Here is a 14,213-nt window from a genome sequence, read left to right as displayed (position 1 = left end):
AAATGAAGTCTTGTTTTGAAGAGATGAGTATGTACAGCCTGACATACCCATCCAGCCACAGAACAGGAATTGTACTGGGAACGTGCATGGCTGATCTCGTTTCACCGGTCAGCTTAAATAATAAACATTGCCGGGGATTATTTGATCATCAATCAGTAAGGTCATCTGAGGGGAAAAAAAACCCCACGTTGCATGGATATCCATCATGCAATTTCAAATGAACACATGAAAGGAAATTGCGAGCTGCCTGCTGGGATTCATGGGGCTGGGAACAGCTTACATCTGTGACATACATTCAATTATTGAGCAAGACTTGCTGGAAAAAGAAAACGAAAGAAAGCAATCCCCTACAGCACATACCTCAGCTTTTCATATAGACTCTCTAAACTGTCAGCAGAAGCAGTGAACGCTACAGCAGGGCCTGCTATGTCTCCTGGCATCGGCAGAAGGCCCACTCCTGGCTCTGCAGTTAATGAAAGACTGAGGTTTAAGCCCAAGCCATGCAGGCATCACCACCTCAAGCCATGTAACTGTCCCATCTCAGACACAGGCTGAGAGGCTGCTACCGCCATGGATGATGAGAGCATGCAGACGAGTGCTCTGTCCAATTGGTCCTCCACTTCAGTGGGCTTCAAGAGAGCCCCCCCTTTCATGCACTTACCCTCGCTTGCTGCAGGATGGCCTGGGCTTGGGCCTCCTGGGCAGAAACCATGGGTCCTTTGGAGCCAGCATCTCCTCCTCCACTGAAGCGGAACTGGTGGGAACAAGGCAGAGCGCAGGTCACTGGTTGCTGTCACTCCATGCAAGCGTTGCTCCTACACAGCTCTGTTCAGCATGATGGATCCAAACCCACTGCTGTCCTTCTTGCTGCCCCATTAACCATAGTACTCCCAGGTCATGCCAGCTGTTTCCTACCAACACACCCATGCAGCAAATTCTGCTGGTTCAAAGCAGTGCACCACAGGAGGGCTTGTGGGCTTTGCACTGTAAGGACCACACACAGCACAGCTCCAAACAGTTCTCCCAGTCTTGGTGCTCCCTATGTAGATGCCAGGAGACCCCTGGGGACGGGGACAGGGTCAGGTCAGGATGCTGGGCTGCATTTCCCACTGCATTTCCATGCAGTACTGCCTGCTTGCCATGGGACAGAGGCTGTATTTCCCATGTGTGGCCACATACTTCAGAGAACAGAACTCATCCCAATGTTCAAACCACAGCTCCTCATCACACAAAGGACTTTTAAAGCAGAAAGCATTAGCTTTTTATTTTCCTGAACTTGAAAGAGTTTACTGTTTTCTTCTGCCTCTTCCACCCCCAAGGGCTACAAACGCACCCTCTGGGACACACATTCTCCTCCTCCCTTGGCTGTACATATCCTTGGGGCTTTGCAGGAGGGACTGCAGAGCACAGAACCTCCTTGGACTGCTCCTTCACCTCTGTTTCACCTCAGCACCGTGCCTGCTTGGCACTAGGTGTACGACCACACATACTTGGCAAACAGGTTGAAAGAAACAATTTATAGGCCTACGGTTGCTTACCATCGGGGCCAACAAATGCATTGTAATGGCCAGCTGAGTTCCATGTCGAGCGCTTGGCCTGGGCTCTCCTCGGCACCCTGCCAGTATCCTACATGCATATCACCCCACGATTTGGAGCCTGTACAAGAGTGCTGCGGTTTTTCACTCAAAGCTCTTTCCCTTTGGTACCTAACCACTTATTTCCAACAGCCGGTTTCCTCAGGGAAACCTCACATCAAAGCAGACACAAAATATAACCACTCGTTTTGTGTCCCAGGACCAAGAAAGCCGACTTGGTGCTTGATAGCTTCGTGTAAGGGAAAAGGACACACAAATTAACCACCGGTCACCAAAAAAGAGCAGTTAATTCAGGTGCTGACAGCTTCAGTACCTGCTCTGAAGACACGTTAGAGGTTCCTGACCCTAAAGGCAGGCTTCTGCAGAAAATCTGGCCATTGGAGGTGTCTTCAGTTGCTTCCTCACAACTTTCAACCCTCCCACGCCATGCCAAGGCCTAAGCAACGATGGTTATCATTGCTTTCAGGAATTTTAGCTCACCTGCGGGGAGTTTCTGACCTGTGAAAACGTGCCAGTGCTTTGCAAAAAGTAAATCCATAAGGGAAATGATCCAAATCCATCTTTTACGCAAGAGAAAATGTGCCCTTGGTGCATAAGAGATAGGGACTTCCGCAAGAACAGGCTCTCGGCGGTAGCAAAGCCAAGAAGTGAAGCTCATTTTAATGCTTTTTTGTTTTTGGCTTCATTTGTACTTACAGGCAACATAAGCATTGTCCCTGGTGGTCCTGGTAAACCATCTGCTCCTGGAAGACCTGGGCGGCCAGGCGGTCCCTGTCAGAAAGGGGAAATAAAAATAAACTTCTATAGCATCATCTTAGCCATGTCCATACACAAGTGGCCTTGGCTGTACAGGCATATGTCACAACACAAAGGGCTCCCTATCTCGACAGCTCACACCGAGCATGCTGGCATCCGGATGGTCTGGCAAACCCTGTGGAAGTACATCTGTAAGCGCACATGGTTTTTCTTAGTGATTCCCTCTTCTTACATCCTGGCTCCCTCGTTTTCTGCATCTGCCATAAGCAACATTTGAGTGAACAATAAAAGCCTCTGCCATGTCCCAAAGCAATGGAATCAGTGCTTAGTTGGGTCTGTTAAAATCTGCTAAAAAGGTACATGAAACTTCATAACTCAAGTCAGTGAAATAGAGATAGTGGAAAAATAAATACATTTCTGTACATGTTCAGTCACCTGGGTCATTCCATTTTTCTCTCCTCTGTCTTTTCTCGTCCTGTGAGACCACTTCTGTCTACAATGGAGTGATCCTGTCAGCAGCCATAAATCAACAAAACTCCAAGGGCCTGAATGGAGCTGTGTTGATTAACATCAGCTGAGTGTCTTTAACTCGCACTAAAGAAACAAGTATGCAGTAAAAGATGTATTGATGAAGCTATAAATAATCAAATATGGCCAATTTTCCTACGACAGCCTGCAGATTATTTGCACTCCCAGCTGCATACTTGGCAAGAAGTTTAAACTAACCCAAATTTGCACATCCATCCATAACCCTACAAAGGAGGAGGAAGAGAACACCCAACCACTCAATGCATGTGCAATAAGTGCAACTTTCACATCAGCTTAGGGAGCTGAAAGCAAGAGTGACTTGATCTCATCCCAAGGAGGCCAAGAGGAGCCCTGGTGCTCATTTCATGGCAAGGCAAACAGGACAACCAGGCCAACAGCCCAGGTTTGAAGGCTTGAACACTCCCCTGCTCGGTAAATGCCAATAAGAAATTCATCTTTGGGGAACCAGCACTCTTGGAAAAGCAAGCAACAAACATCTACATCAGTTCTAACTCTCTTCAACTTGCCCCAAGTCCTCAAGCCTGTACAGACACAAAACAGGGACTGGAAGCCCTTCTTGCCCCAGGTGGTGTCCCAGCCATGCAGCTCCCCATTCTGCAGGAGCACAGGACTTGGCTTTACCTCACATCTCTTCATTCCCTCCTCTTCCATTCCTTCCACATCTTATTTAACCTAACATCTCCTTTGTCACCTCCCTCCTAAAAAAGGAACCCAAAAGCACCAAGCCCTAAATTAGAGCCCAGCTCTGGGGTATGAGAGCCACGGTTACTCCACCCCATGGGGCTATTTCTGTGCCCTGCACCACAATTAGAGGGCAGCCAGCACCAAGGCCAGCCCAGAATAACACCCCAGCATTGCAGCTGGTGATTGATCAGCACAGCACACAGCAGCTCCCTCAGCACCAAAGGGAGCTGTGTAACACGCCAGCCCATCCATTTTTCAAGACAAGCTCGTGGTGTTACATTTGTGCTGTTTACTTAGCCTGGCTGACACCGGCATCCCCAGCTCTGCCGATGAGGTGCAGAGGGCAGTCCCATCTGCTGCAGCACTGCACATAAATAATTGAGGCCAGGTTCACCTTTATATAATAAACTTTCTTGCCTCTCTCTCTCTCCTCTCTTTCGACACTGGTCCCACAGATGATGGAACAGGAATGGGGTTGTTTATTGCCCAACAAACAGTGAGGGGGGAATGGTTTTCTGCATCAATGCCTCGTTTTGTTCCATGTTGGGTGTGTGAGGTCTTCTCCATGCACTGCGGAGCAGTGGGGGGCAATGGAGGCAAATCCAGGCCATTAAAGCACTTGGTAAATTGTAATTCAGGCTGGTTTGCAGAAGCCTTAGAATGCCTTTGAGAAGTGCAGCACGCCAGACTCTTAATTGGTGTAAATCTGTGTCACTCTCATTACGTAAATAGAGATTTGCTGATGTATAGCAACCAAGGATGGGGACTTCAGCTTTCATTTGGTGTAGTGCTCTAAAACACCACGCTGAGCGTAAACACTCATGCAATATTTCAAAGGAATGCTTTAGATGAAATCGTACTGCATTTGTTATCCAGCTCCTTGAGTAGGAGACAGCAACAGAGGATGGTCTACAGAGCTGTGCCCAGCAGCACAGACCATGGGCCCCCATGAGCCCAGTTTTGAGCTTTAAATCACCCTCACACATTATTTTCCTCCCATTTTTGTCCTGGCCAGAGAATTAGACAAGCAGAGTATTTGGGGTCTTCTGTGCAAAGCACCACTTGAGATCTAGTGGAGGAACTGAAAGTTTTAAGACCTTCAGAACTGCACAAAAAGGGCATTAGGGATCCTATTGCATTTCTGAGATGCAAAACTATCCTCAGTGGAAATGAGTCCACTGGGACACAATGACCGCGTGGTCTCAGCATTGAGACCAACCTTTACTAAGAGCCAGAAGCTGACAGGACCCAACAGCACCCAGACACCCCCCAGTTCCCAACACAACAGGGTTAGTGACCAAGCTGTGGTCTGTTCCAGTGCTGTAGAGCACCTTGTTCAAAAGAAGCATATTTTTCTCCCACTTTCTTCATTCCCTTCTGGAATACTCCACATTTCCTTCTTTCCATCACTGGAAAGACCCCCCACCCCCAACCCCTCCAGATCACTCCTCCCACAAACAGGCTGTCTGCAGCTATACTGGTATCACAAGCTCTTCTTTGTGTTGTAAAATTACAGGGATAAATGAACCAACCAACATAATGAATAAAACAGAGCTAAATGAGTGTTGGCCAATATTAACATAGCTGAATATTGTTGTTATATTAATTCAGTGCACCTGTCTGATTGCAAATATAAAGTCTATCAGATGCAGTGTTCCTCACTGCACGCATAGAAGCGCCATGTAAATTCATGAGCGATGTGCAGGGTTAATAATAAACAAATTAAAGAGGAACTGCTCTAATTGAAAAGGGTATTTTTAATAAATCTGAAGTTCCTGGCTTTGTAAGTTCGTTACTTCTCTACATACAATATGTTGTATGATGTTCTGTTCTGGACACTTAGAAAAAGCAGGATGTGCACACTGTGCTTGAATGTGAATTAAGCCTCTTATTTCAAGGTGTAACAGTAACATCAGGGACTTTGTGTGGCCATTCAAGGAGAGCCTGAAAATGACCAGGCCAGGCAATGTCTGCATGTGCATGGACAACTGGTAGAAGTACCAGCTCCCTCATCAGCAGGGTCAGCATCCATCTTATAATGCAAATGAACTGTTGGGAGCCAAAGAAGAGCTACAAAAGAAGAGCAAATTGGACAGCACATAGCCAACCTCTGAGCGGCATCCTATGGGTTAAGTCAACCTCTGTGCAGTGATTCATGGGTTAAAGCAACTTCTCTGAGCAGTGGCTCAGCCTATTGCTGCATATTGACTTTCTGAGCTCGCAGACACCGATCAATGGAGCTCCGTCAGGGCCTCTCGTTCTCAATCATGTCACAACCACAAGAAATGTTATTACTGTTCCATCAAAAACCAATAAATACACCTGGAGCGTAAATGAGGTGTATAGGGGGGGGTCGCTTTACAGAAGCACGCTGGGGGTTTGCAGGAGTGTGGCAGCTTGTGAACTCCAACCAAGTCCCCAGAGACCAGCACTGCAACAAAGAGCTTTAATTAAAAGACCAGAGCTCAAGTCAGGGTCATCGCCACAAGAATACACCAACACTTAAACTATCTCCTTAAATACACCTGAAAACCAGAAGAGACACCTCCAGTGTGGGTCAGCAATGGGTGGGATGGAGATTCAGTTTGATGGGTGGGAGCAGAAGGGTGAAAGGGTGATGCTAGGAGGGGCAAAGGATAGAAAAGAAACTCAAGAGTGCTTCTCCAGAGCGATCCCAAGCACCTCCTGCAAGGGATCAGAACTGGGCTTCAAGAACTGAGGGTGGAAGAGAGTGGGAAAAGCCAGTCCAAGAAAAGGCTTCTGCAAGCTTGGGCACAGTGGCTCAGCCCCTGCTCAGTGCAGAGAGGCAAGATATGAAGGACTTAAGGAGAAATACTTAGGTGTTCTGTGTAATTGCTGTTCTCACACTGCAATGCATCCCATCCAGGTGTGGAAAGGTGATGAGCCACTTCCAGGGGGAGGCATGGCTGGTGCAAAAAGCAATAAAATCCAGAGGTTTCACGCACATTTGACAGTGACTTCAGAGGAGGTCACAGCAAACCTCCAGCATCACATAAGCGTTAAAAAAGGAGTCGGCACCGAACTCCTTTATCATGTAGAGATCTCGTTCTGATTCTCTGTAACGGAGCAAATTCTCTCTCGTTCATTCTAGGTCTTAGGTTATGCAATTAAAGTTGAAAATTAAGTGAAAAGGAGATAAACAACAACGCCACATCATGAATCCTTAATGGGAGCTGCAGCAATTAGCTGTGCTAAGATGCATCAGAACAACACAACACCTGTTGTCTGCACAGACCTTCCCACTCTGCATGGACAGAACTCAACAAAATCCAAGGGAATCTGTCAGAGGAATGGGAAGCCCTGCAGATATAGAGGGTCTGGGTCTCCACATCCTTTCCCTTCCAGGTCCCAGGGACAAATGGGACACAATTCCCCATTCAGAAATCAGCTGCTAAAGCAGAAGAGGATGCCAGGAAAACATACTCAAGTACTGACCATCACACTGAGAGCTCCTGTGCTTTCCCAGAGAAATGCTGGAAATAAAGGTCCCTGACCAGCCTACCTTCTGACCCCCATCTGCAGGCTTGCTTTTGCCCTTTTGGCCAATGGGACCACTAAAATTGCTCCCAGCAACCCTTGAGCTCAATGCTGCTCTGGATGCTCATCTCAGTGCTTCTGCCCAGCCACATTAGAGCTGGTTTTGCTCAATGTGAAGATAATCCAGGCTTTCCCTACATGCCTCATTTTCTCTTTTTAGCCACTCCCCATAGGAATCTGTGCTGTTCCAAGTGAAAACAAATCTCATTCACTGCTGATGGGAGAAAACATACACATCCCAAAGAGAAGTTCATGCACAAAGTGTCTTGGGCACAAGATATGCCCTGGACAGAACAGCAATGTCCTAGTAGCTATTCAGAAGGCATATGTGACTGCACTCAACATAATGATGCATCAAGGCACTGAAACAGATGTCAAGTTCCACGTGCTTTGTTCATGCAAACTTGCGGAAATCAATGATTTTAACTCTACAAGAGGTTGCCTGCACCAAGGGGGATGCACTGGTCCTCCAAAATTGAGCTGAAGTTGCATCAAAACCAAATGCACAAACCCTCAGGCACAGCTAATTCACATCAGTCAATGCCTAATCCTTGCTGGTTCAGTGCAATAACCCAGCCAGTGCAAAGGAAAGGTGTTGCAGAGTGATCCTCCCAGCAGGAGCAGTCTGGGACATGAAAAAGGTAGAAGGAACACAGCAAGGGTGATGGAGTGACCCCAAGGTTAGTACTGAAATGCAAGCAAAGCCAACCCACTGCTGTAGTGAAGACAGTGTGTAGAAGTTGTGGTCCCCAGCTGTTTGTCCCTGGATGCAAAGGTTGCCTACAGCACGGCACAAGCACCTTTTAGGGCTGGCAATCTCTTGGCCCGATTTTATCACAGAATCATCATACAATAATTATAGAATCATTGAACAGCTTGGGTTGGAAGAGACTTCGAAGATTGTGAGGCAGTGAAACCAAAGACTCAGAAGGGATTGCTATCAAATGACTTGTGCAACCAGCAGCATTCGGGACTCCAGTGCTCTCCCACTCTGAACACACAGATTGAGGAGAAGAACAGGGATACTCACTCTCTCCCCAGGATCTCCCATTAAGCCCACAGGTCCAGTTGGTCCTGGAGGTCCTGGAAGGCCCTAGCATAGGAAAGACAGAATAAAATAAAATAAAATAAAATAAAATAAAATAAAATAAAATAAAATAAAATAAAATAAAATAAAATAAAATAAAATAAGCCACTGAATGGAAATGTGTCATTATTTGTAACATTCATGCAACGAGCAGGAAAAGATATAGGACTTTCTGTTTATTTTGAGTCCAGAAAATCAACCCCAAAGATTTTGCACACATACACACACACACACACACACAGCATATGGAAGCAATAAAGCCTGGGACCAGCTGCATGCTGAGCCCCGTGCAGGCATCAGCCCCCCATAATGCATGCATCCAGCTCCACCAAGCTGCAAGGTGTAACCCCAACACTACTTACTGCGGGGCCTTCAGGACCAGGGGGGCCTTCCACAAGCATACCCTAAACAGGAGGAAGGAATAACAGTCATTATTAGCACATCCTCAAAGCCACCCCAACTTCAGGGCTGGAAACCCAATGCTTCCTTTATCCTTAAATAGCTCAGGCCTTGCTACCAGCTTCCATACTCCCTCAGTGACATCACCAAAGCCAAATACCATTCATTTGGATCATACAGGGCACAGAGAAACAGCCTTTCGCCCCAGCATGCAGCTGCCTTCCTATCCACTGCCTTCCTCCCTTCACTAAAGGGCAAACCTTGGTTATGGAGATGGGGAGATCTCCTTTTGGGGCAGTAGCAGTCTCTAAGACCCAGCAGCTTGGAGAAGAAAAAAAAACAATACAAAGTTAATAAGCAAACTGCAAGGGTTTTGGTTAGGTCTGAAATTACTTTCCTAGCAGGCTGCACACGGTGATTTACTTTGTGTACCCAGGAAATCACTGTGCAGGCAAAACAGCAGAATTATGTTATTCCATTCCTTTTCATCTCAATATTTTGTCCCGACTTTAAATCAGGTCTAGCACATACTCAGTGGAATTGAGCTGTTTCTGTTCATTTATTTATTTGGTTGTTCTTCCCCCTCATGGCTGTGTAAGAGGCAGGAAAGAAACCTCCCATTCAACCAGGCAAATGCTTTCTAGAAGTAATTTCACTGCTAACCATGGAGGCATTGCTCTCTTCTGGCTGGGGATTAGAAGTAATCCCTACACAACACTCCTTCAACCCACTTCAACTAAATATGAGCTCCTTGTTGTTGAGGGCTACCAGGATGGGGCAGGTGATTTTGATCCCTCAGGAATGACATCTACAAATCCCTACCTCCTTTTCCATGGAAAATCCACAGCAAACATCTCCCCATAGAGGAACCACAGAGTCCATCCCCACTGAGATAAATGGTGGTATATCGGCGTGTGGCAGCCTCCAATACAAACCCCGACACCAACCCTTCCCCTTCTCTGTGCTAACGATGTCTCCATTCTGATGCAGAGAGCCCCAGCCCACATCTCTCCCTCCCAGAACTTTTTGGGGGTGCTGCCAGGGTTACCACAGCCTGAGCATGCACAAGGCTGAGCTCTGCTTCCCACGGCCGGCTGCAGGATGCTCCTATGCACAGCCCGGGCTAATTAGCCCATTCACGATGCAAACATCCTTGGCATCTTCCCATATTTATCAGTTGGTTTATGTTGAGCTCCAGCTTTAGGGACATCTGGAGATTCTCCTCGGCAAGAGATCGCTGCTGTTTACATGACCGCTCATCAGCACAGGGGTGGGGATATAGGAGGTTGTGGGACCAGCTGGGGGCATGCCACCAAAGGGGACTGCAAGCAGAGTACATGTTTGGGGCCATCCAGGGGAAAAAGGGACGTCAGTCCCCTCAACACCCCGTTGCTACCCACTAGTGAGGCTAACACTGCAGAAAAAGCACAAGAACTGGCTGCAGTGCACAGAGAAGCTGTGCAAAGGCTGATCAAACCCTCTCTGAAGGCAGCTGCGAGCACCTGAGTCTACCCTAAAGCAGAGAAAGGCAGTCTATCACCCCCCAGCTGGGCTATGGGGACACGGGGGGTCCCAGCATCCTGGCCACATCCCCGAGCAGCCTGTGCTGCCCTGCTGCTTCCAGTGAGCGTCAGCACAGAGCAAGGATTGAAGGACAGGCAGCTTGAAGGCAAAGATGAGAGAATTCAGCAGAACCCGCCTTCGGTTTTTCCCCCCTCCTCTCTGCTGCAGCTCCGATCAAAAACCAGATAAAGAGCGCAGCAAATGCGAGTTTCTCTCCACTAAAGAAGAACCGAACGGAGAGGAACACGGCAGCATTTGGTCTTGTTTACTCTCTGGCAAAAGCTATACGTGCTCCAGTGTTTTGAAATAGCAAAGGCGGCCAAATTCTTTCTGGATGATTAAACTTAACCATTATTTTGTTCGCTTTGTAACATTTCAGATTGGTTCCGGCCCAGGGTGGGCTGCTGAAGCTGCCTTCTCTGTGTTGCTGCATGGTTCAGCAAAGAGTTTTTGCTCCTTGCCTTTGTTTGCAGAGTGAGAGCAGGACCCAGAAGGGAAGGAGGGAAGGAAGGGTTGGAAATGCTTTCATAAGGCAGTGGTGGAGGCCTGTAAAGCCCCACTGCTGCCCCCAGCTCCTCCCTTGCTCTGCCAGCATCGGCGAAGCCTCCTTGAGAAAGAAATGAAGGAAGAACTAGAAGAAATAAGAACGGACTGTGGGCAATGGGAAGTACTACTGCTTTGCTGGGCGCTGCTTGAGCTCCCTGCCAAGAGAAACTGGGTTAACTAAGCTGCTGGTGTGCAGCTTGGCCCTTTGGAGATGTGGCTGGTGAGGTGAGCACAGTGATTTCCAGCCCAGCAGCACCTTAGCACCTCAATAAGGACACAGACATGGACACACAGACATTTGCCAACAGCCCCTTGTCTTCTGAGGGCACGTTAGCAGTGCTGGGGAGCCCCCTGCTCCATCTGCACCTATGGGATGCTCCACTGGGCACCTACTTTTTGTGCCCCCCAGGAATGGGTCAGGGTGGAACTGTAAGGAAGGAAAGCACTGATGTTCCCCCTGGGACAACACAGGGCTTCTCTGGAAGCTGCTGGGACTTGGGAGCAGGCAATGGAGCAAGCTGTGCCCTGAGAGCCCTTTATTTGCACAGAGCCAAACCCATTGGCTGCACTATTAAAGCCATCCCCAAGCTAAGGGTTTGAGTCAGAGCGTGGTCTGGCCCCAGGCTGCAGGAGTAGCACTGAGGGGGCTCTGAAACTCCCAGTGATGTGGGGAATGGCCTCTGCCAGGCACTTCCATTTCAGCAGGTCTGGGGTTGGGGCTATAGCAAATGAGATGTCATGGGAAATTGAGCACTTCCTTCCTAATTTAAGCTGCTTTGTGAAGTGTCTTAAAAAGAAATAATTAGAGTATTTTATATTAAAATGGACCGAGTAATGGGATATTTTCTTCTCAGCTGTACTACTGAGAGCACCACACCATACAGAATGCAGAGAGGTTGTCCTTACCGGCTCAATAATGGCAGGCTCACCCTTCTGCCCCTTCTCACCCCGTGGGCCTCCAATCTGCAGCATGGAACAGAATAAAGACAAGCAGTCAGAGAGAGCATCACCTGAACCAACAGTCCTGAGCAGGAACAGGGAGCAACATCACAACATCTGTGCACAGCACAAGTGGGTCATCACCACCTGCCCTGAGCACAGTGACGTTGATGGCAAACATTGCCTCTTGGGTGGATGAACCCAAGTGGGATGGGATCGCCACCTTTTGAATTGCTCATCTTGAGCTGCAGGGGAAGAAAACTGTTTCTGATGGCAAAAAAAAACAACTCCCTTTACCCCTTCATAGATGGTGTCCTGGTTGGCAGGCATCCCAGGCCCGATGTCAGGAGACACTGTTCTGTCATAATAGTAGTAATTCCCATCGTATTCTTTTATCGTTTCCTCGGTGAAGTCTTTATCCAGGTCATCTCCTCCTTGAGCAGCCTGGAAGTAAGAGAGCAGCAATGCATCAGGGCTGCAAATCTCTGAAGGATGTGCATGATGAAAGCCCTGGGAGGGTTGGACGAAAGGGTTTGGGTAGGGCAGCAGCCTCACGTTAATGGCTGCCAATAGAAAACACAAGAGAAGTTTAATTCTGAAGTTTTAAGACCTCCAAGAGTCTTCCCCAATGGCATGCAAGAAGAATGGAAGGATCTTCATACAATTCTGGCCTTCCCCAGCAGCTATCCCCCCCCTAAGCATGAAATAACATTGGAAGTACAACGGTCTGAACAAGACAAACAAAGCAGCACAAAGCAGGGCTTTCTGCTGAGACATCCCCACAAACTCCAGAGGCTTTGAGAACTGTGGAACTGCATTTTCTTGCTTGCCTTCCACAGCCTGAATACTGGAGCCATTGGATGAACAAGCACCAAATAAATAAATAAATCCCCGTCCCATTCTCAAAACCCAAGTCAAAAACGCAACGTGTCATTGTGAGAAGTTAATTACAGGAGGAAATGGGGAAAAATCCCTGTTTGTTTATACAAAGCCCTCCTGTTTGGGTTGTCTGTGATCCAAGTCCACCCTGCTTTTGCAAAGAGCAGGAGCAGACTTTCCAAAGCTGATGCATTGATTGCCAAAATCCTTTCTGCATCTTCGCAGCAACAGATACTACAGTGCACATACAGACACCAGACATGCACCAGAATTGCCTTGCTTACATCCATCTCCCTGCCCTCTCTACAGGCACTTCTCTCCCAGCATCCTTCAGTTGGAAGAGCACCATAAGGAAGGAAATGTGCTGATAATCATTTTTTTTCCTTCCCGTCTTGTTAATGAACAAAATGGTCCATAAATTGAATTACTTCCAGTGCTTCCCAGAGAGATTATCTCTTCAAAGCTATGAATTCAAAATCACTTAAATGCCACCATCATTTGCAGACCTTGTTTCTGTGCCAGAACTGCTCAGAATCCATGAGCATGAGCATCTGTATCTGCATGCAGGAGGATTTAAAGAAGCCTCATTAAAAGGCAGTGTACTTCCTACCTTCTGCCCACTTTTCATCACTTAATCAGCAGGGAGAACTCATGACAACTCATCTTATCTCATACTTTCCTGAATCAGTGCATTGAAAAGGTGGGGACAGAGGTAAAATCCAGAAGGGCATCACTGAATTCCATAGCCCTGCTACAAAACAGTTCCCAACAACCCGCCTCTCCTCCCTATTCCTTGCTATGCCATTGCCATTTGGGAAATGTCTGATTACAGCAACAGCAAATCGTCCATTCAAGGTATGGAGCAGAGAGCCTCAAAAGTAAATTTCTTTGCCAATATTCCACAAGAAATCTTCTAGGAATGATTCTTAACCCGAAAGTCTGGATAAGGCCAAAAGTGGGTGGCAGGCACTTAACCAGACATTGACACATCTCATATGTAGTCTCTACGCGTTCCTGAAACAAGCATTTGGCAGCACAGAGCTAACGGATCCAAGCTGCTCCCAGATCCATCTTTTGACAATACGATTCTAAAATACTCCTTTCCAAACCTGCTTGATGGTGGATCTTGATTAGAAAGCTTGGAAAGCTTCGCATCAGTTTTCATTTGCAACCATGCAAACGGATCAGGTGCCGTCACACCTCGGCTATCCTGCTAAAACTCTTTAATCAGCATTTGCACTTTGAAACCTTAAAGCTTGTTCATCTCCCTACAAAGCTCTTAGAGATAACACAGCAAGCTTCCTCAAATTGCATTTCGTGACATGATCATCAGAAATGCCTCTTTTGATGCTTTGATATCCCCAAATCAATTTGCTTAAAAAGAGATAATACACTGAATAACTGGGCAGAGCAGAAAGAAAGCTCTCTATGCTGAGATCTTCAGGTGCTTTGGAAAGAGAAAGAACAACAAAAGCAACCTGGATTCAGAACACAGTGCAAAAAAAAGAAAACAGGAGGTCAAAAAATCATTGTGCAAAGTACTGCGATGCTCCATTGCTGATAACAACCTCATTTAAATCATCTTTTACCCTTTCCTTTCAAGAAAGTGATGCAGCTCGGAAGCCTTTGCTGTATGCATCTGGACAAGCAAAGCAAAC

At 47.2% G+C, this 14,213-nt stretch overlaps 1 protein-coding gene across 2 annotated transcripts in view; it reads right to left on the bottom strand.

Moving 5' to 3' along the window:
* The window catches only part of COL5A1 (collagen type V alpha 1 chain), a 125,191-nt gene that overhangs the window by 54,390 nt on the left and 56,588 nt on the right, over positions 1-14,213 (bottom strand). For both annotated transcript variants that reach the window (XM_072352520.1, XM_072352522.1), the window contains exons 8-13: positions 11,974-12,120; positions 11,644-11,700; positions 8,592-8,633; positions 8,173-8,235; positions 2,292-2,366; positions 662-754 (exon numbers count right to left, since the gene is read on the bottom strand). In XM_072352520.1, coding sequence (XP_072208621.1) covers positions 662-754; positions 2,292-2,366; positions 8,173-8,235; positions 8,592-8,633; positions 11,644-11,700; positions 11,974-12,120 — 477 coding nt within the window. The remainder of the gene's footprint in view (positions 1-661; positions 755-2,291; positions 2,367-8,172; positions 8,236-8,591; positions 8,634-11,643; positions 11,701-11,973; positions 12,121-14,213) is intronic.

Source organism: Excalfactoria chinensis, chromosome 18, assembly GCF_039878825.1.
Source record: "Excalfactoria chinensis isolate bCotChi1 chromosome 18, bCotChi1.hap2, whole genome shotgun sequence".
Classification (NCBI taxonomy): domain Eukaryota; kingdom Metazoa; phylum Chordata; class Aves; order Galliformes; family Phasianidae; genus Excalfactoria; species Excalfactoria chinensis.
The sequence above is the reverse complement of the archived record's forward strand: the minus strand, read 5'-3'. Positions and strand labels throughout refer to the sequence as shown.